The 23,092-nt window shown below is 48.1% G+C and overlaps 1 protein-coding gene across 1 annotated transcript; it reads right to left on the minus strand.

The window, feature by feature from the left end:
- Window positions 1-4,356: 4,356 nt before the first annotated feature.
- On the minus strand, window positions 4,357-16,593 carry cln8 (CLN8 transmembrane ER and ERGIC protein). Its single transcript, XM_078399918.1, has 2 exons — window positions 15,921-16,593; window positions 4,357-10,082 (listed from the first exon to the last, which is right to left on the minus strand). The coding sequence occupies exons 1-2, from the start codon at window positions 16,458-16,460 to the stop codon at window positions 9,768-9,770; spliced, it is 855 nt and encodes a 284-aa protein (XP_078256044.1). The 5' UTR covers window positions 16,461-16,593; the 3' UTR covers window positions 4,357-9,767.
- Between the last annotated feature and the right edge of the window lie 6,499 nt (window positions 16,594-23,092).

Below are 23,092 nucleotides of genomic sequence, written 5' to 3' on the forward strand. Positions count from 1 at the left end.
AGGGCCGAATGGCCTCCTCCTGGACCTATTGTCTATTGTCTATTGTACAAGTGATGGCTCCCACTGATTGTCGCCGGAAGCTCGTGCCCTTTTCAGGACGGACGAAGACAGCGATGTCAACATTTGAAATATGGATGATGGACATTGAAGAAGAAGACCGCCTGATAATCATTGCTATCCTCCCTGCCTCCACCACCTCCCCTGTCAGTACATTCCAGACATCCACAAAACATAAAACGTAAATGTAAATCTTCCTTTAAATGTTCACATCTCACCAGTGGGGCATTCTGGACATCCACTGCACCCTCTCCAAAACCTCCACATCGTTCCTGCAATGGGACGATGACAAACAGCACAGGTCTCTGTAGAACCCCACTGGTCACCGACCTCCAACCCTTCAGCACAACCCTGTGTCTTCTATCAGTACGCCAGTTCCAAATCCTAATGACAAAGCCACTGTTAATTCTATGCATCTTGACCTTCTGGGTCAGCCTACCATGGTGGACTTTAGCAAATGCCTTACGAAATTCCATGGAGACAACATGGACAACCTGACCCTCACCAATCATCTGCGTTACATCCTCAAAAAACTCGATCAAGTCAGTAAGACATGACTTGCCACTTACAAGCTGTTCATAACTTAATTGTTCGATCATCCCTCAACAATAAAGTTTGGCTTTAGTTTCAATACTGATGCATTTTTCATCCAACATTTTTACCTTCACAAATTACAATTATGCACAAACTAAATGAGGAGTTGACGAAGACGTTATAAAAATGGCAGTATGACGTTGAGTGACAAGCATTCTTTGTGAGAAACATCTGCCTCAGAATTAAAGTCTGGTCAAACTTCCAGTTGTGCACGATACTGGTGAACCAGCGGTGGAGAAACAGATGTTGCAATCCAGAATAACGTATCCACCACCTTGCCCAGAGCGAGCTCAGCTGCCTTTACACGCCATCTTGTGGATGATGTGAACGAAGGAACTACAGATGCTGGTTTAAACCGTAGACACATAATACTGGAGTAACTCAGCGGGTCAGGCAGCATCTCTGAGGAGAAGGAATGGGTGATGTTTCGGGTTCGGGTCTCGACCTGTAACGTCACCCATTCCTTCTCTCCAGAGATGCTGCCTGTCCCGCTGAGTTACTCCAACACTCTGTGTCCACCTTGTGGATAATGTTTGACACAGGATTATTCATAACTCTTCAAACCTTTCCTCTTACACCTTCTGCCTTTTTCATCTCTGGCCTTGGTCCAACCATCTACCTATCAAACCCTCTTCCTCACCTGTGGCAACATATTACCTGCCATGAAAAGAAGACAAAATGCTGGAGTAACTCAGCGGGACAGGCAGCAAATCTGGAGAGAAGGAATGGGGTTTCAGGTCAACACCCTTCTTGAGACTGAGAGTCAGAGGAGAGGGAGTCAATAGACAATAGGTGCAGGAGGAGGCCATTTGGCCCTTCGAGCCAGCACCGCCATTCAATGTGATCATGGCTGATCATTCTCAATTAGTACCGCGTTCCTGCCTTCACAACTCTCTGACTGAAAAAGTTTTTCCTCATAGACATAGAGATATGGAAGTGCAAGGTGTAAGAACGATTCATCAAGCAGAATGTAGACTAGATCATTGTTAGCTTGCAGGTGACAACGAGGCATAAAGAAAAGGTGGAAAATCTCTGCAGGGTCCATGTTTTACTCAGTCTTCCTGTGACAATAACTAGAGACAAGACACAAGCAATGGTGAAGACACCAACAAACCATCCTCCCTCCCACTGACTCCATCTACACCTCACGCTGCCTCGGCAAGGCCAGCAGCCCAGACCATCACACAAACCAACCTCCCTCCCACTGACTCCATCTACACCTCACGCTGCCTCGGCAAGGCCAGCAGCCCAGACCATCACACAAACCAACCTCCCTCCCACTGACTCCATCTACACCTCACGCTGCCTCGGCAAGGCCAGCAGCCCAGACCATCACACAAACCAACCTCCCTTCCATCGACTCCATCTACACCTCACGCTGCCTCGGCAAGGCCCGCAGCCCAGACCATCACACAAACCAACCTCCCTTCCATCGACTCCATCTACACCTCACGCTGCCTCGGCAAGGCCAGCAGCCCAGACCATCACACAAACCAGCCTCCCTTCCATCGCCTCCATCTACACCTCACGCTGCCTCGGCAAGGCTAGCAGCATAATCAAGGACCAGTCTCACCCCGGTCACTCCCTCTTCTCCCCTCTCCCATCAGGCAAGAGGTACAGAAGTGTGAGAACGCACACCTCCAGATTCAGGGACAGTTTCTTCCCAGCTGTTATCAGGCAACTGAACCATCCAACCACAACCAGAGAGCAGTGCTGAACTACTATCTACCTCATTGGTGACCCTCAGACTAACCTTGATCGGACTTTGCTGGCTTTACCTTGCACTAAACGTTATTCCCTGATCATGTATTTGTACATTGTGGATGGCTCGATTGTAATCATGTGTTGTCCTTCCACTGATTGGTTAGGGCACAACATAAGCTTTTCACTGTACCTCGGTACACGTGACAATAAACTAGACCGTAACGGGATGGATGTTGGGTGCTGTTCCCAGAGTGGAGATCTGGAGGCCTGCTGACGTTTTTTTGGGTTTAACTTACGCCTGCGTCTTTTCTGTGCTTGGGTCCACTCATCTCTCTAGTTATAATACCTGCCTTCATTGGCTACTCCAGCAGCTTGTCCATACACCCACCAGCCTGCGTGTGGAAAGAAAATTGAGAAGGTCAAGTTTAATGTTGAGGCTTTGTCTAATTCCACAACATTGAGGGGCATCTCATTGAAACATACAGAATAGCGAGTGGCCTGGATAGAGTGGATGTGGAGAGGATGTTTCCACTAGTGGGAGAGTCTAGGACCAGAGGGCACAGCCTCAGAATTAAAGGACGTTCCTTTAGGAAGGAGATGAGGAGGAATTTCTCTAGTCAGAGGGCGGTGAATCTGTGGAATTCTTTGCCACAGAAGGCTGTGGAGGCCAAGTCAGTGGATGTTTTTAAGGCAGAGATGGATAGATTCTTGATCAGTGCGGGTGTCAGGGGTTATGGGGAGAAGGCAGGAGAATGGGGTTGGGAGGGAGAAATAGATCGAATGGTGGAGTAAACTTGATGGGCCGAATGGCCTAATTCTACTATTCCTTATGACGTATAACATTACCTCAAGACCCAGAATACCAATGGTACAGGTCGAGATTTCTCTGGAATCACGTGGCAAGGTCACGTGAACCCAGGATGAACTGTCTGTCCAGAGGTTCTTGTCATGTGAGCAGAATCCGGCCAAATTGAGGCCCATCGAGCCTACCTCGCCATTCAATCATGGCTGAGCTATCTTTCAAAGCTGATCGACCTTCCATTCTGTCCTCCCCATAACCCTTGACACCTTTACTAACCAAGACCCTGTCAAATTCCGCTTAAAAAATACCCAATGAAATGGCCTCCACAGTTGTCTGTAGTAATGAATTCCACAGATTCACCACCCTCTGACTAAAGAAATTACTTATATCCTTTATAAAGGTACATCCTTTTATTCTAAGCTTCTGCTCTCTGATCCTAGACTCTCCCACTAGTGGAAACATCCTCTGCACCTATCCATGTTCTCCACAGATGCTGCCTGACCCGCTGAGTTACTCCAGCACTCTGTGAAACGTCACCTATCCATGTTCTCCACAGATGCTGCCTGACCCGCTGAGTTACTCCAGCACTCTGTGAAACGTCACCTATCCATATTCTCCAGTAACTCAGCGGGTCAGGCAGCATCTCTGGAGATAAGGAGAAGGTGACGTTCCGGGTCGGAACCCTTCTTCGGTAAGGGAGGGGGTGGAGGCGAGAAAAGACAAGAACAAATCAGGTCCTGAGGAAGGGTGGGGTCCATCCATAATGAGCCATTGTTGGCTGGGGAGGACGTGCTAACGAGAGTGTGACTAGTACGACCAGGGTTGGGTGGGAGGGAGGGAATACTGCAGTTACTACACAGCTACCTCCCCTTTATTACCTCGTTGTTTGATAGTAAACAACACCATTTTGCTCAACTCTTTGATTATTGGCCTCCTGAATTGTCCTATGTTTTTCTCCAGTGTTCCTGTCCGTGTTACACTTGCCCAGCTGGTCATTCCTGGAAGATGAATGGAACGCTGCGTGTGTTTAAGAGTTTGTTCAGGATTGGCCAGGAGACAACAAGAAAATGTAACCAGAAATCTTACATTCACACACGGCTTCATTCCCACTCACCCAAACATCCAGCAGCAAATGAATCAACACGTTGGAAAAACACTGATGGTTAAACGTGTTTATTCAAATATTAATTGTACAATAGCTTTTATCACCATGGGTGTTGAGATGCACATTAATTTTAGTCACACAAAATAATAAAAGCACCTTGCATTTTGCAAACAAAAGGAGCAGCAGTATCAAACTATTTTTCTGGAAAACAACAGAATTTGTCCAGTCTGAAGAAGGGTCCCAACCCAAAATGTCGCCTGTCCAGCCCCTCCACAGATGCTGCCTGACCCGCTGAGTTACTCCAGCACTCTGTGCTTTGCTTTGTGACTGAATAGCAAAGCCTGGCTGGACGTGATTCCAGCAGTCTATTTCTTATATAACTAACCCGTACAATATCGCTCTCACCTCTCAGTGACATGGGTGTGCTTAAAAATGTCTCCGCTGGGTTTGTAGAGTCCCAATAATGTTTTGTAAAAGTGATTTGCCCAATGCAGAATGATTAAATAATTTAAATAATTAAAGCCTGTTAAAACTTAAAAGTAGCTTCAAAATAACTCAAGTCAATAGTTAAAAGCCCCCACACATAGCAGCTGCTACCTCGTGATGGTGAGGGCAGGAACAGAGAGATCGGGGGTATGAATGTATGGCTGAGGGGCTGGTGCAGGGAGCAGGGATTTAGATTTCTGGACCACTGGGATCTCTTCTGGGGTAGGGGTGACCTGTACAAAAGGGACGGGTTACACCTTAACAGCAGGGGGACCAACATTCTGGCAGGTAGGTTTGCTAGTGCTACAAGCGTGGCTTTAAACTAAGTAGTGGGGGGGAGGGGTTGACAAATTGGGAATATGGAGATGGAGTTAAAGGAGAAGCAAATACAGGAGACATTGCAAAGGACTCTCGAATGAATGGGAAGAGAAGTTCTGGATGGGATAAGAGAGTAAGTCAGGGCCAATTGTGACCGGTGTGAGAGGGGAGGTGAATACTGAAGTTAAAGTGTTGTATTTAAATGCGTGAAGTATGAAAAATAAAGTGGATGAGCTTGAGGCTCAGTTAGACATTGGCAAGTATGATGTTGTGGGAATCACTGAGACATGGCTACAAGAGGACCAGGGCTGGGAACGGAATATTCAGGGGTACACAACGTATAGAAAAGACAGACAGGTGGGCAGAGGGGGTGGGGTCGCTCTGTTGGTAAGGAATGATATTCACTCCCTTGCAAGGGGTGACATAGAATCAGGAGATGTAGAATCAGTATGGGTAGAAATGAGGAATTGTAAGGGTAAAAAGGGGAAGATGCTGGAGTCAATTATACAAGACGAAATTGCGGAGCATTTGGATAGTAATAACAGGATCGTTCCGAGTCAGCATGGATTTACGAAGGGGAAATCATGCTTGACTAATCTTCTGGAATTCTTTGAGGATGTAACTAGGAATATGGACAGGGGAGAGCCGGTGGATGTGGTGTACCTCGACTTTCAGAAAGCCTTCGACAAGGTCCCACATAGGAGATTAGTGGGCAAAATTAGAGCACATGGTATTGGGGGTAGGGTACTGACATGGATAGAAAATTGGTTGACAGACAGAAAGCAAAGAGTGGGGATAAATGGATCCCTTTCAGAATGGCAGGCACCGCAAGGCTCGGTGCTGGGACCGCAGCTATTTACAATATACATTAATGACTTGGATGAAGGGATTAAAAGTACTGTTAGCAAATTTGCAGATGACATAAAGCTGGGTGGTAGTGTGAGCTGTGAGGAAGATGCTATGAGGTTGCAGGGTGACTTGGACAGGTTGTGTGAGTGGGCGGATGCATGGCAGATGCAGTTTAATGTGGATAAGTGTGAGGTTATCCACTTTGGTGGTAAGAATAGGAAGGCAGATTATTATCTGAATGGTGTCAAGTTAGGAAAAGGGGACATACAACGAGATCTGGGTGTCCTAGTGCATCAGTCACTGAAAGGAAGCATGCAGGTACAGCAGGCAGTGAAGAAAGCCAATGGAATGTTGGCCTTCATAACAAGAGGAGTTGAGTATAGGAGCAAAGAGGTCCTTCTGCAGTTGTACAGGGCCCTAGTGAGACGCACCTGGAGTACTGTGTGCAGTTTTGTTCTCCAAATTTGAGGAAGGATATTCTTGCTATTGAGGGCGTGCAGCGTATGTTTACTAGGTTAATTCCCGGAATGGCAGGACTGTCATATGTTGAAAGACTGGAGCGACTAGGCTTGTATACACTGGAATTTAGAAGGATGAGAGGGGATCTTATCGAAACGTATAAGATTATAAAGGGGTTGGACACGTTAGAGGCAGGAAACATGTTCCTAATGTTGGGGGAGTCCAGAACAAGGGACCACAGTTTAAGAATAAGGGGTAGGCCATTTAGAACGGAGATGAGGAATTTTTTTTTCAGTCAGAGAGTTGTAAATCTGTGGAATTCTCTGTCTCAGAAGGCAGTGGAGGCCAATTCTCTGAATGCATTCAAGAGAGAGCTAGATAGATCTCTTAAGGATAGCGGAGTCAGGGGGTATGGGGAGAAGGCAGGAACGGGGTACTGATTGAGAATGATCAGCCATGAACTCATTGAATGGCAGTGCTGGCTCGAAGGGCCGAATGGCCTACTCCTGCACCTATTGTCTATTGCAGCTAAAAATCAGTGCACTCTTACATTAGATGCCAGGCCCACAGACGGGCCATACAAGTCCACCTATCAGATAGCAGGATGTATAACCAGGTAACTCACCTGCCATCCCAGGTAACTCACCTGCACGCCCCAGGTAACTCACCTGCACGCCCCAGGTAACTCACCTGCACGCCCCAGGTAACTCACCTGCACGCCCCAGGTAACTCACCTGCACACCCCAGGTAACTAACGATCATCGGTGTGCTTCAAATACAAAATTATCTTGCCAATGAATACTGTCATTCTTCTGACATGGAGAAAACTCATTCTTAACACAACTACAGAGGCTGCTCCAATCCTTGTTCTGAACTCTTAGAAGAGGACAGCAGCTCACCAACACACACATACAATTCCCAGAATGTGTCGCTCCTCACACAACATGAATCACCACCCCCACCAGGAACGAGAACATTTACAAATCAAACGAGACCTTGTCTCATTGCCTGGATCACCGATACCTCAGACAGAGGCAAACTGTAGTTTGGATCAATCCATGGCAGGCGTTGCTTTGGAAACGGGCCGAGTGGCAATTTGCAGATCCAAATTATATCCCCAAAACTCTGGAAAACTCTGAGACAAAGAGTTGTTTAGTAAAGCGTGGGTAGGGAAATCAGATGCTGGTTTACAGCGAAGATAAGACACAAAATGCCGGAGTAACTCAGCGGGACGGGCAGCATCTCTGGAGAGAAGGAATGGGTGACGTTTCACAGTGCTGGAGTAACTCAGCGGGACAGGCAGCATCTCTGGAGAGAAGGAACGAGTGACGTTTCGGGTCGAGACCCTTCTTCAGACACCAAAACGTCACCCATTCCTTCTCTCGAGAGATGCTGCCTGTCCCGCTGAGTTACTCCAATATTTTGTGTCTTTCTTAGCTGTTTGATTTGCAGTTCCATTGCAGAACTTGGGTATTCTTGCAGGACTTGCCCCCAGTAACACACGGAAATAAACATGACAGGCAATGGACAAAACCTTGAACTGAACAGATTGGCAAGCACTGCAGGCCATATTTTGGGCTTTCAGGAATACAAATTAAAATATTAAATATATAAATATTTCAACTCTTCAACGATTAACAGCTACATCAAGAGCGATAAATAAAAGTTAAATAGAAAAAGTTAGAGCGAAATAAGAACCTGTCACAGCGAAGCATTACTGATGCATTGTGCATGTTGCTTACATGTCAGTGATTCCTGCAAATACTGTCTTTATGTGAAAGGCCTGGATAGAGTGGATGTGGAGAGGATGTTTCCACTAGTGGGAGAGTCTAGGACCAGAGGCCACAGCCTCAGAATTGAAGGATGTTCCTTCGGTGCTGGCTCGAAGGGCTGAATGGCCTACTCCTGCACCTATGTTTTTATGTTTAGCCAGATGGGGAGGAATGTCTTTAGTCAGAGGGCGGTGAATCTGTGAGATTCATTGCCACAGACGGCTGTGGAGGACAAGCCAATGGATATTTCTCAGGCGGAGAGTGATAGATTGTTGATGAGTGAGGGTGTCATAAGGAATAGGAGTAGAATTAGGCCATTCAGTCCATCAAGTCCACTCCGTGTCTATTGTGTCAATGGTTACGGGGAGAAGGCAGGAGAATGGGGTTAGGAGGGAGAGATAGACCAGCCATGACTGAATGGCGGAGTGGACATGTTGGGCCGAATGGCCTAATTCTGCTCCCATCGCTTATGACCTTATGACACGAGACAGAGCAGGAAGTGGAGAACACAGCAGGCGTGAACATTTCAATGGCAGCCCCCAAGAAACAAAACCCGTAAACATTCATGCCGTCATTCAGTTGTCACGGTGAATCACTGTCTGAGGATGAACGTCACAAATTACAGACTTTGGAAAAATCTATGGCGTAACAAAATATTTAAAGAATGAATAATTAAATGACAGTTGCATTCTAAACGTGTAAAGCAGTCAGTTAATGCTAAAGTTAATGGGTTTCACTGCGAGGCCCTTCACTGCCAAGTTTCACCATTTCTGCACCATCTTCATGCCCTGACCTCCAAGCATCATCTCATGGCCACATCCACACACAGTACACAGTGTACATGGGTCATGGGTACATCCACACACAGTACATGGGTCATGGGTACACTCACACAGAGTACATGCGTCATGGGTACATTCACACACAGTACACAGAGTACATGGGTACATCCACACAGAGTACATGCGTCATGGGTACATCCACACACAGTACACAGAGTACATGGGTACATCCACACACAGTATATGGGTCATGGGTACATTCACACACAGTACACAGAGTACATGGGTACATCCACACACAGTACATGGGTCATGGGTACATTCACACACAGTACATGGGTCATGGGTACATCCACACAGAGTACATGCGTCATGGGTATATTCACACACAGTACACAGGTACATCCACACACAGTACATGGGTCATGGGTACACTCACACAGAGTACATGCGTCATGGGTACATCCACACACAGTACATGGGTCATGGGCAGATCCACACAGAGTACATTTGCAAGGACATGTCATGTTAATCTAAATTCTCCTCTCGCAGTTAGTGGAAGAGAACATGTTTGGTTGTGTATCAAAGGTTATTTGTTTCCTCATCCTCCCAGTACACCCACCCCAGGGGGGTGATAATGACAACAGTCAGGTCCCAAATCTGCAACGCAGTGGTGATCAATCCCAGTCTGCCGTCAGCTTTAGTTCTTCCCGGCTGCGTTGGTGCCACGAGTGTGATGTTGCACGTCTGCCAGTATAGTTCTCCCCGGCTGCGTTGGTGCCACGAGTGTGTTGCACGTCTGCCAGTATAGTTCTCCCCACACCAGCAGCAGTTGCAGCTCATGTGGTTTTCTTGGCGGCTGCGTTGGTGCCACCATTGGCCACTGCCTTGGTGTCCGTGGCCAAGTTCCAGTCGACGGGGTTGAAGAGCTGCAGGGTTTTCTTGCGAGTCCAGTAGGGGTTGATGATGACGGTCAGCAGGAAGAGGCCGGAGAAGACGATGGCGGCCTGTGGCGCGGGGACGTAGCGCTGGATCGTGTCCCGGTCCTGCCAGCACACCCACCACATGTGGTAGGTGAGGGCCATCCGACAGTGGAACATGTGGATCATCAGCCACTGGTTCACCTTCCACAGCCGCGTGTGGGAGAAGCCAGCCTGGTGGAGGGAGAGTAACAGGGACAGTGAGAAAGGCAGCGTGTGTGTGTCCGCACTCATGGTTAACTGCTCTGACCAGGGGTGCCAACCTCCTCACTCCCAAATACGGGATAAGGTGACATCACCGCCCCGCGCCCCACGTCACCTCACCCAGCCAGCGGCCACGTGCTCCCGCTCCACCAACAGTGACCATCCGGACACCGCCTAACAGAGGTTGCATAGCAACCCGCCTCCCAGCCCGGGCGGCCGCCATTAATGGAGCGGGAGCACGTGGCCGCTGGCTGGGTGAGGTGACATGGGGCGCGGGGCGGTGACGTCACCCTTTGTCCTGTATTTGGGAGTGAGGAAGTTGGCAACCCTACTAATACGGGACAAGGGCAGTCCCGTACGGGACAAACTACTTTAGCCCAAAACACGGGATGTCCCGGCTAATACGGGACAGTTGGCAACACTAGCCCTGACACACTGACACAACCCTAGCTGTGACACACTGACACAACCCCAGCCCTGACACACTGACACAACCCCAGCCCTGACATACTGACACAACCCCAGCTCATCGTGACACACTGACACAACCCTAGCCCTGACACACTGACACAACCCCAGCCCTGACACACTGACACAACCCCAGCTCATCGTGACACACTGACACAACCCCAGCCCTGACACACTGACACAACCCCAGCTCACCGTGACACACTGACACAACCCTAGCCCTGACACACTGACACAACCACAGCTCACCGTGACACAGACACAACCCTAGCCCTGACACACTGACACAACCACAGCTCACCGTGACACACTGACACAACCCTAGCCCTGACACACTGACACAACCCCAGCTCACCGTGACACACTGACACAACCCTAGCCCTGACACACTGACACAACCACAGCTCACCGTGACACACTGACACAACCCTAGCCCTGACACACTGACACAACCACAGCTCACCGTGACACACTGACACAACCCTAGCCCTGACACACTGACACAACCCCAGCTCATCGTGACACACTGACACAACCCCAGCTCATCGTGACACACTGACACAACCACAGCTCACCGTGACACACTGACACAACCCTAGCCCTGACACACTGACACAACCCCAGCTCATCGTGACACACTGACACAACCCCAGCTCATCGTGTCACACTTTCACCCACAGACATCACTAATCCAAGCACATGACAATAATCCACATTCTGGCCAATGCAGAGAGTTAAATAGAACACGTTTGGTTTGGAGATCAGACATGCAACCAGGCCCTACTGCCCACTACTATAAGATAAGACACTACTATAAGATGAGTACACACTACTCATCAATCACCCTTTCACACTGCTTCGTAGAAACAGAGAAAATAGGTGCAGGAGGAGGCCATTGGGCCCTTCGAGCCAGCACCGCCATTCATTGTGATCATGGCTGATCATCCACAATCAGTACCCCGTGCCTGCCTTCTCCCCATATCCCTTGATTCCTTTAACCCTAAGAACTCTTTCCAACTCCCCTTGAATGCATCCAGTGAATTGGCCTCCACTGCCCTCTGTGGCGGAGAATTCCACATATTCACAACTCTCTGGGTGAAAAAGATCTTCCTCATCTCAGTCCTAAATGGCCTCCCCCTTCCCTTATTCTGAAACTGTGGCCCCTGGTTCTGGACTCCCCCAACATCGGGAACATTTTTCTTGCATCTAGCCTGTCCAATCCCATAAAAATAATTTGATATGTTTCTATAAGATCCCCTCTCATCCTTCTAAATTCCAGTGAATATAAGCCCAGTCGATCCATTCTTTCATCATATGACAGTCCCGCCATTCCGGGAATTAACCTGGTGAACCTACGCTGCACTCCCTCAATAGCAAGAATGTCCTTCCTCAAATTTGGAGACCAAAACTGCACACAGTACTCCAGGTGCGGTCTCACTAGGGCCCTGTACAACTGCTGAAGGACCTCTTTGCTCCTATACTCAACTCCTCTTGTTATGAAGGCCAACATGCCATTGGCTTTCTTCACTGCCTGCTGTACCTGCACACTTACTCTCAGTGACTGATGTACAAGGACACCCAAGACTCATTGCACCTCCACTTGTCCTAATCTGATCGATGTTCTCCCACTTTCTGATCCACTCCCTACACACCAGGGACAATTTACAGAGGGCCGACTAACCTACAAACCCGCACGTTCTTGGGATGTGGGGGAAACCAGAGCACCTGGAGAAAACCCACGCGGTCACAGGGAGAACGTGCAAACTCCACACAGACAGCGCCCGAGGTCAGAATGGAAGACGGATTGCCGGCACTGTGAGGTAGCAACTCCACCTGCTGCACCATTAGGTTGCCCTTAAACATGGTTGTGTATATTATAGACAATAGACAATAAGTGCAGGAGGCCAATCGGCCCTTCGAGCCGGAACCGCCATTCAATGTTATCATGGCTGATCATTCTCAATCAGTACCCCGTTCCTGCCTTGTCCCCATACTCCCTGACTCCGCTATCCTTAAGAGCTCTCTCTTGAATGCATTCAGAGAACTGGCCTCCACTGCCTTCTGAGGCAGAGAATTCCACAGATTTACAACTCTCTGACTGAAAAAGTTTTTCCTCATCTCCGTTCTAAATGGCCTACCTTATTCTTAAACTGTGGCCCCTGGTTCTGGACTCCCCCAACATTGGGAACATGTTTCCTGCCTCTAACGTGTCCAACCCCTTAATAATCTTATATGTTTCGATAAGATCCCCTCTCATCCTTTTAAATTCCAGTGTATACAAGCCTAGTTGCTCCAGTCCTTCAACATACGACAGTCTAGCCATTCCGGGAATTAACCCAGTGAACCTAATTTTCACTGATATTCCTTGGTTGTTCAATGGAACGTTATTGTCACATGTACCAAGATACAGTGAAATTCTCAGTTTTGCATACAATTCAATAAAAATCTTACTGTACATAAGCACAGTCACACCCACGCACACGAGTGCAATGGTTGTCGTGCATGAATAATACATGGCCCTGAGGCAGTGCACAGAGTTGCCACGATTCTGCACCCTCGTGCTTTTCCAGTTTTAATCTTCTTAAAAATATCGAGTCTTACCTTGACCTTAGTGCACTTTATAAACAAGAAGCAATGAAACATAAGAGTAGCAGAAGAAACATGACTGAACAGGGTACTGTTCCGTATGTCAAAGCTGACTTCTGTGAATGAGGAGCTTTAATCCACAGTGCCAGTCCAGTAGATGTTAGGCTGGACACTAGACACGGTGACTTTAATGCAAGGCAGTCGGGCAATAAACTATCCAATCCAACCGCAAAACTTTGCAAATGCCAGAAATCCAAACATTCTCTGAAGGTGTGGAGACAGCCATCAGTGTACAGAGAAACCGTTCATGTGGCAACACGGAACTGCAGATGCCGGTTTACATAAAAACACACAGAGTGCCGGAGTAACTCAGCGAGTCAGGCAGCATCTGTGGAGAACATGGATAGGTGACGTTTCACAGAGTGCTGGAGTAACTCAGCGGGTCAGGCAGCATCTGTGGAGAACATGGATAGGTGACGTTTCACAGAGTGCTGGAGTAACTCAGCGGGTCAGGCAGCATCTGTGGAGAACATGGATAGGTGACGTTTCGGGTCAGGACCCTTTTTCAGACTAAGTCCGGATCTTTCTTCATAAGTGATAGGAGCAGAATTAGGCCATTCGGCCGATCAAGTCTACTCTGTCATTCAATCATGGCTGATCTATCTTTCCCTCTCAACCTCATTCTGAAGAGTCTTGACCTGAAACGTCACCTATCCATAAGCAGATTTAGGCCATTCGGCCCATCAAGACCTCATCAAATACAAAAATGTCTGCTTAGTTTATAAGATTCTGCATGGTTTAACTCCTCCTCATCTGTCTGGTTTCATCAACTTCAAATCTGCTGCAAACAGAGCTACAAGAGGTGCAGCTGCAGGGGACTGCACTGTCCCATTAAGGAAAACTGCCTTTAGCCAGGCTGTCTTTTCCTTCAGAGCATCACATCAATGGAATTCAGTACCACAATCAGTTAGAGATTCCCCATCATATTATTCATTTAAGCGTTACGTCAAGAAATGGCTTATTGAGAACCAACAATGTCAACACTGATACTAGTTTTATCCAACTTGAATGCGACTTTTAAAACTTAAACTTAAAAAATGTAAACTTTAAATTAAGACTGTACTCACACTGTATTTTTGCATCTGCTGTTTAGGTTTTCTCTGCTCATTTTAATTAACTGTATTACTTTGTATGGTAATGTAATGTGTTTTTAACTATTGTACATATTGTATTGTATTTCTTTTCTAGGACGTCTAACAACATCAGGCTGAGGGACTGTCGATGAAAACTGGCCTCTCGGCTAACTCGAGTACATTTACATTTGTTTGAATGTCAATTAATTTACATTGTCCCTTTTTCAAATAAATTATTAAATAAAATAAAATAAAAAAGTCTACTCCGCCATTAAATCTGGCTGATATATAATTTCTTCTCACCCCATTCTCCTGCCTTCTCTCCTTAACTCTGACACCCGTACTAATCTAGAAGTGATCAAGAGGAGAATTTACTCCTTTGCAAAATGTCCCTTAATACAATAAGACAGAACTTATACTTTAATTTAACCTCAGTATCATACAGCTTGGAAATGGGTCCTTCAGCCCAACTTACCCACGCCGCCCACCATGCCCCAACTACACTAGTCCCACCTGCCCGCGTTTGGCTCATGTCACTCTAAACCATTCCTATCCATGTTCCTGTCCAAATGTCTTTTCAATGTTGTTATAATATCTGTCTCAACTATCTCCTCTGGCAGCATGTACCATATATACCACCCACTGTGTGAAAAAGTTGCCCCTCGGGTTCCTATTAAATCGTTCATCTGTCACTTTAAAAAATATGTCCTCTGGAACTTAATTCCCCTACTCTGGGTAAAAGACTGTGCACTAACTCTGTCTATTCCCCTCATGATTTTATACACTTTTATACATTCTTGGAACATCATTCATTCAATTTAATAATTCATTTTTTAAAGCAAAAAAGTGCTTGAATCATGATTAACAACTAATATGTTCCCAAGGGTGTTGTGGCTGCAAACTGTGCAGGTTTGGAGCTGTACATCTGCCGCGTATAAAGGGGACATTGTGTGTACACGTGAGGGCAACGTGAGTCAGCGATCCACATTGATAGCAATTCGACCGGAACTAAATCAGCACGTGCACAATCAGCTGCCACTGCTAATGAGTCAAACCAAAAACATGAGGAAAAATCGACCCAAAATGTCACCTATCCATGTTCTCCACAGATACTGCCTGACCCGCTGAGTTACTCCAGCACTCTGTGAAACGTCACCTATCCATGTTCTCCACAGATGCTACCTGACCCGCTGAGTTACTCCAGCAATTTGTGTCTACCTTCGACTTTAACCAGCATCTGCAGTTTTTTTCCTGCACATTAGAATTCTCGGGTTGTTGCACATTTATCGTGCTATCTGTACGGGGCGCGCCACGTGTGTGGGGGATGGTGGGGGAGCGCTGATCTTACCTTCAGCATCCACCTTTTATCATGCTATCTGTACGGGGGCGCGCCATGTGTGTGGGGGATGGTGGGGGAGCGCTGATCTTACCTTCAGCATCCACCTTTTATCATGCTATCTGTACGGTGCACACGTGTGTGTGGGCACGGGGGGGGGGGGGAGAGCGCTGATCTTACCTTCAGCATCCACCTTTTATCATGCTATCTGTACGGTGCACACGTGTGTGTGGGCACGGGGGGGGGGGGGGGGGGGGGGGGGGGGGGGGAGAGCGCTGATCTTACCTTCAGCAGGATCCAGGAAACGCAGGTGAAAGGGGTGCTCATCTCCATCAGCAGCATCAGCATGGGCAGGTAGTGGCCAACAGTGTCCCACACTAAGACGCTGCCAAACCCAGTCACGGCAAAGAAGTGGTGTAGGGCCAGGGCGGCATCGAAGCTTCTGAAGACCACATTGAAGCCGTGAAGAGCTGCGTTCTCAAAGGTGAAGAAACCAAAGGCGGTGAGGATGTTGAACCAACTCCAGCTCTGTTGGCCAAGCACTCTGTCAGCCTGTAGCACAGGGTCCCACAGCAGTGCCCAGAGCCCAGCCACCAGGCTCTGGATCCCAAACACCCCGCGGCTGACCGCCAGGTTCCAGAACACCCTCTCCTTGGCCGCCAGTGTCCGGTAGGTCAGGGACAGTGCCAGGCTCACCACGTGCGAGAAAATAAAAACCACAAAGTAGAACAGGAAGCCGGCAGCTATCAAGGGGCATCGCACTTCCCAAGAAAAATAGTTCATGTCAAAAATGCTTTCAGGATCAGCACTGTGGGGAGGTTCCATTTTGTCCACAGAATGCACCGTGTCCCAGTGGAAGTCGAGCTGTGACCGATTAAACCTCTGGTCACCTGGTCAAGAGCTGCAACAGCAGGATCATCCAGAGGCCACGTGATTATACGGCAAGATCGGAACTCCAGCAATCCTACCTGCAGGACAACACACACAAAATTAACGCACAATCACACGCAGTACGCTTTTGTAGTGAACATTTGGCTGAAGTTACACAAATTAAAATGTAAATGTTCTCCTAATTGTAGTCCCACCCCTGCACATAGTGGTTATCATTATCAGCAGGGACCAGCTGTTGCCTAACGTTTGCTAGCACATAGAGCAGGCCCTTCAGCCCTCAGACATTGTGCTGGACACGATGCCAACTCTTACCTGCCTGTACATGTCCCATATCTCATCATTCCCTGCATGTCCATGTGCCTCACCTAAAACCTCAAACACCACTATCACATCTGCACAAACCACCCTCCCCCGGTACCATGTTCCAGCCACTCTCCACCCCCCATGTAAAAACACATGCCCTGTACATCTATCTATATACTAAAACTCTCACCTTGTATATTGTGTGTTTGTTTGTATATTTGTGGATATATTTGTTCTGGAAACACAACCAAAACGGTACACGATAGCACAACTATTTTCGGCCCACCTTACTCACCATTCCCAGCGGTCTCAATAAATCAGGTTTTGTTATTTTTTATAAACAATTAACTTAATCCCGGTGTGCGCCGTGCCTGACCTTCCTCCCATGGTGCAGCGCGATGGCAGAGGGTCAAACAAGATGGCCGCCGTTCGCCGCCACTGCAGGAGAGGTTTCGTGTCCAGGGCTCGCTCTGGCCACAGCACTGGCTGCACGGGGCTGAGGTGAGTGGCTCCCTCTCCCCTTCCCTGTCCCCCTCACCCGCCCACGGCCCCCAGGGGATACTCCCCGCCCGGCAACGGGTCCACGGATCATCAGTTGGGGGGGGGGTGGCCGGGCCCGCAGGAGAGGTTTGCACCCAACGGGGGGTTGCCACGCCCGCAGGAGGGATTGAGTCCACGCCCGTCTAGTCTCTTTTAAACGTTGTCCCTCTCAGCTTAAAAAGATGCTTTGACGTTACCACCCTGGAAAACCTGTTCTGTCATGGATTTACGAAGGGGAAATCGTGCTTGACTAATCTTGTGGAATTCTTTGAGGATGTAACTAGGAAAATTGACAGGGAGAGCCGGTGGATGTGGTGTACCTGGACTTTCAGAAAGCCTTCGACAAGGTCCCACATAGGAGATTAGTGGGCAAAATTAGAGCACATGGTATTGGGGGTAGGGTACTGACATGAATAGAAAATTGGTTGGCAGACAGAAAGCAAAGAGTGGGAATAAATGGGTCCCTTTCAGAATGGCAGGCAGTGACTAGTGGGGTACCGCAAGGCTCGGTGCTGGGACCGCAGCTATTTACAATATACATTAATGACTTGGATGAAGGGATTAAGAGTAACATTAGCAAATTTGCGGATGACACAAAGCTGGGTGGTAGTGTGAACTGTGAGGAAGATACTATGAGGTTGCAGGGTGACTTGGACAGGCTGCGTGAGTGGGCGGATGCATGGCAGATTTGCGGATGACACAAAGCTGGGTGGCAGTGTGAACTGTGAGGAAGATACTATGAGGTTGCAGGGTGACTTGGACAGGCTGTGTGAGTGGGCGGATGCATGGCAGATTTGCGGATGACACAAAGCTGGGTGGCAGTGTGAACTGTGAGGTGGAACCTGCAGTTCCTTGTGTCTCTGACACTACATTAATCCTTTCAGATAGCATTTTCCTCCCCTCAGCTCCAAACCTTTCACCGCCCTTACTGAAACTGTTTAATGTAATGAAGGTAAGAGGCAAGGTCATATCATCATATCATATATCTACAGCCGGAAACAGGCCTTTTCGGCCCTCCAAGTCCGTGCCGCCCAGTGATCCCCGTACATTAACACTATCCTACACCCACTAGGGACAATTTTTACATTTACCCAGCCAATTAACCTACATACCTGTACGTCTTTGGAGCTTCATGATCCATCGGCCCAGATAAACGTTATTCCTTTATCATCTATCTGTTCACTGTGAATGGCTCGATTGTAAGATGCGTTGTCTTTCTGCTGACTGGTTAGCACGCAACAAAAGCTTTTCACTGTACCTCGGTACAGGTGCCAATAAACTCGAATAAACTGAGATAAGGCTGCTCCTCACGTAGTCCTGCAGGTGGATAGCGGAAACATTGGGAAAGTTTTCTCTCGGGTTTTTGTCACGTTGCTGTAACTTGCATTAAGAAAAATCACGGAATTGCAAGTGTCCTTGGTGTTCAGTGCTGGCTTTAAACTGTAGAAGCAGGCGTCATGCACAACCACATGTCAACCTCAGGGACAAGTCTTGGTACTTGCCTGACAGTGAGCAACCCAAACCAAGAATAAAAGTGGCAGAGTTTAGATTAGAGATACAGCGCGGAAACAGGCCCTTCTGCCCATCCAGTCCACACCAACCAGCGATCCCCACTCACCAACACTATCCTAAACACACCAGGGACAACTTTACAATTATACCAAGCCAATTAAATTACAAACCTGTACGTCTTGGTGGGATGAAAGTGTGGGGCGAAACTGGCGATCCCGGAGAAAACCCACGCGGGTCACAGGGAGAACGTACAAACTTTGTACAAACAAGCATGCATAGTCAGGATGGAAGCCGGGTTTCTGGCGCTGTGATCAGCAGCTCTACCGCTGCACAAACCATGTCACCCCTTGGTGCTTTGTTGGTACTTGCCCGAATATGAGCATCACAAACCAGGAGTAAAAGTGGCAGAGTTGGCCTGCATTGCCAGAGTGAAGACTGCTGCCCACTCATCGTAGATACCATGGCCATAAGGGCAAGGCAGCCTCGACGAGGGCATCACCATGTGACACTCCACAGCCTCTCCACCATCTCCAAGGCACAACTACGGAGGGTGAAACCATGGGCACAAGGGCAAGGCAGATACGTAGATACCATGGCCACAAGAGCAAGGCAGATACGTAGATACCATGGGCAAGGCAGATACGTAGATACCAAGGGCAAGGCAGATACTTAGATACCATGGGCAAGGCAGATACGTAGATACCAAGGGCAAGGCAGCTACATAGATACCATGGCCACAAGGGCAAGGCAGATACGTAGATACCATGGCCACAAGGGCAAGGCAGCCTCGATGAGGACCTCACCATGTGACACTCCACAGCCTCTCCACCATCTCCAAGACACAACCACGAAGGGTGATGTTTGTGTGCCATTGTATGTTCGTTCTTAGTACCAGAACTGATGTACAGCACTTTGGTCAACGTGGGTTGTTTTTAAATGTGTTATACAAATAAAATTTGCTATACAAATAAAATTGACTTGACTTGACTTGACATAGACACGGGGACAGTTCAGAGAAAGTGGAAGGGCAGATTGAGGAAGAGGTTTCATTCAGGAGTCTGCAGTTTACAAATACATAGAAACATAGATAACAGGTGCAGGACGAGGCCATTCGGCCCTTCGAGCCAGCACTGCCATTCATTGTGATCATGGCTGACCATCCACAATCAGTAACCCGTGCCTGCCTTCTCCTCATACCCCTTGATTCTGCTAGCCCCTAGAGCTCTATCTAACTCTCCTTTAAATTCATCCAGTGAATTGGCCTCCACTGCCTTCTGTGGCAGAGAATTCGAGAAATTCACAACTCTCTGGGTTTTCTCACCTCAGTTTTAAATGGCCTCCCCTTTATTCTAAGACTGTGCCCCTGGTTCTGGACTCCCCCAACATTGGGAACATTTTTCCTGCATCTAGCGTGTCCAGTCCTTTTATAATTTTATACGTCTCTAAAAGATCCCCTCTCATCCTTCCAAATGCCAATGAATACAAGCCCAATCTTTCCAATCTTTTCTCATAAGGTCCTCCCGCCATCCCGGGGACTAACCTGGTGAACCTAAAGTTCAATAGACAATAGGTGAAGGAGGAGGCCATTCGGCCCTTCGAGCCAGCACTGCCATTCAATGGGATCATGGCTGATCATTCTCAATCAGTACCCCGTTCCTGCCTTCTCTCCATACCCCCTGACTCCGCTATCCTTAAGAGCTCTATCCAGCTCTCTCTTGAATGCATTCAGAGAATTGGCCTCCACAGTCTTCTGAGGCAGAGAATTCCACAGATTCACAACTCTCTCTGACTGAAAAAGTTTTTCCTCATCTCAGTTCTAAATGCGGAGTTCGGAGAAAGTGGAAGGGCAAATTGAGGAAGTGGTTTCATTCAGCAGTCTGCAGTTTACAAATAGACAATAGACAATAGGTGCAGGAGGAGGCCATTCGGCCCTTCGAGCCAGCACCGCTCAGAGTAAGTGCAAAGAAGTCACCGTGAGCTTTAGAAAGAGACAGCTTTGTGCCGACACTACGGGAGTGAAGGAGGTGGAGGTAAGAGCGGGCGAACATCACACCAGGACAGAGAGACATTCCTCAGGGATTTGACAGCCAAGGTTTAGCAGTGGAGCTGAGCAATAAGAAGGGGGTGATCATTTCCCCACATGTCCTGTCGGAGCCCCAATGGTCAGTGGGAATTACAGCAGACGCACTGACTGATGGAAGAGTGGTCGGGCTACTGGTGATTTTAACGCCCCTGGTTCTGGACTCGCACAACATTGGGAACATTTTCCCTGCATCGAGCGGTGGCATGTGTTTGTGTGGGGACCGTTGGCGTGAGGCTGGATCACACCAGGGTGTGTGTGGGGCCCATCGACTGCCAGTGTGAGCGGCTCCTGGGTGCACCCGATGGACCTGTTGTCTTCCCACAGCAAGCGGCTGACTGCACACTTTGCCAAGGCTTGCTCCATCATTGATGTTTGTTTCCAGTTTAACTGGATTTGGTTACAAACGGCGGCCAAACCTCCTTCAGAGCTACCAGGGATCTTTGCTCCACACCAAGTTATGATAATAACACAAAATTGTGCAAGAACACCAAACACAAGCTATAATGGTGAACATAAATATTACGTTCTCTCCGTGTCTAAACTTTCAATCTGCCTTTCCTATTCCCTCTGCGATGGAGTATTTAAAATAACTACGAAAGAGGAAGCATTTTGACAAGATTTAATTCTATTTACGATAAAAATGCACTGTGGTTCTACAGAGAATTTAGCGCTGAACTTAAATGGAACACCAACATTACCTGCACACTTCTCCTTTTCACAAGTGTCAGTTCCTTTATCAGAGTTTAGTTGGACTGAGAACTACAATCAAGAACAGAATGGAACAAAACAAATACTAGAGAGCAGAGCTTTGAGGTGAGAGGGACAAAATTTAAAGGAGAGGTGAAGGGCAAGTTTGTTTTTACACAGAGGGTGGTGGGGCCTGGAACGTGCTGCTGGAGGTGGTGGACGAGACAGATACGACAGTGGCGTTTAGATTAGCACAGAGATGTGCAGACAATGGAGGGATATGGATTATGTGCTGGCAGAGATTAGTTTAATTTAGTCATGTCATAAGTGACAGGAACATAATTAGGCCATTCGGCCCACCTCGTCTACTCCGGTATTCAATCATGGCTGATCTTTCTCTCCCTCCTTACGGCTCTTCGGGTCGTTCACCTTGTTGTGGTGAAGAGGCTTGCGTGCCCCCATGATTCCGAGAGCGATGCCGTGGGAAGCACTAGCTTCTGGTAGGGTCACCCATGGCGGTAAGGTCGAGGATGAGGGTCCAGACTCAGAATGATCCAACCCACAAGACCTCAACGGCGGACCAGGTGGATAAAGATATCTTGAACTCAACGGCTGTGATGGCAGATGAAGGCTGCAACAGATCTCTCAGCTCCAACCATCTTGGTTCCCTTGCCATTGGAATGAGTTGATTGATTTGTGAAGGACCGTGTGCTTCTTGGAGTGCAACATCAAGTACACGTTAAACAAACACACGCACAGGCGTCATCGTTCTGACATCGGAACGTAGACCATCATCCTCGACCTCGAGAGATAGCCACGACCGACCCGACCTAACCCCATCCTCCTGCCTTCTCCCCATAACCCCTGCACCGGTCACGTCCACGCATCATGTTCAGCACAGACATCGTGGGCCAAAGGGCAAGTTCCTTTGCTGCAGTGTTCCATATTGTAAATCATTCACTTCTATAAGGAATTGGAAACTGCTTTGGAAGTCTGCATCATAATAAGGATGGGCATGGGCAGATGCAGCTAATGGCTCCTTGGTTGTAGCTGCATGGTACTGATAGCAGTTTGAAGAAGGGTCTCAACCCGAAACGTCACCTATGCATGTTCTCCAGAGATGCTGCCTGACCCGCTGAGTTACTCCAGCACTCTGTGAAACGTCACCTATCCATGTTGTCCACAGATGCTGCCTGACCCGCTGAGTTACTTCAGCACTCTGTGTCTACCTGTGATTAGGGCGGCATGGTGGCGCAGCGGTAGAGTTGCTGCTTTACAGCGAATGCAGCGCCGGAGACTCAGGTTCGATCCTGACTACGGGTGCTGCACTGTAAGGAGTTTGTACGTTCTCCCCGTGACCTGCGTGGGTTTTCTCCGAGATCTTCGGTTTCCTCCCACACTCCAAAGACGTACAGGTATGTAGGTTAATTGGCTGGGTAAA

Source organism: Rhinoraja longicauda, chromosome 5, assembly GCF_053455715.1.
Source record: "Rhinoraja longicauda isolate Sanriku21f chromosome 5, sRhiLon1.1, whole genome shotgun sequence".
Lineage (NCBI taxonomy): Eukaryota > Metazoa > Chordata > Chondrichthyes > Rajiformes > Arhynchobatidae > Rhinoraja > Rhinoraja longicauda.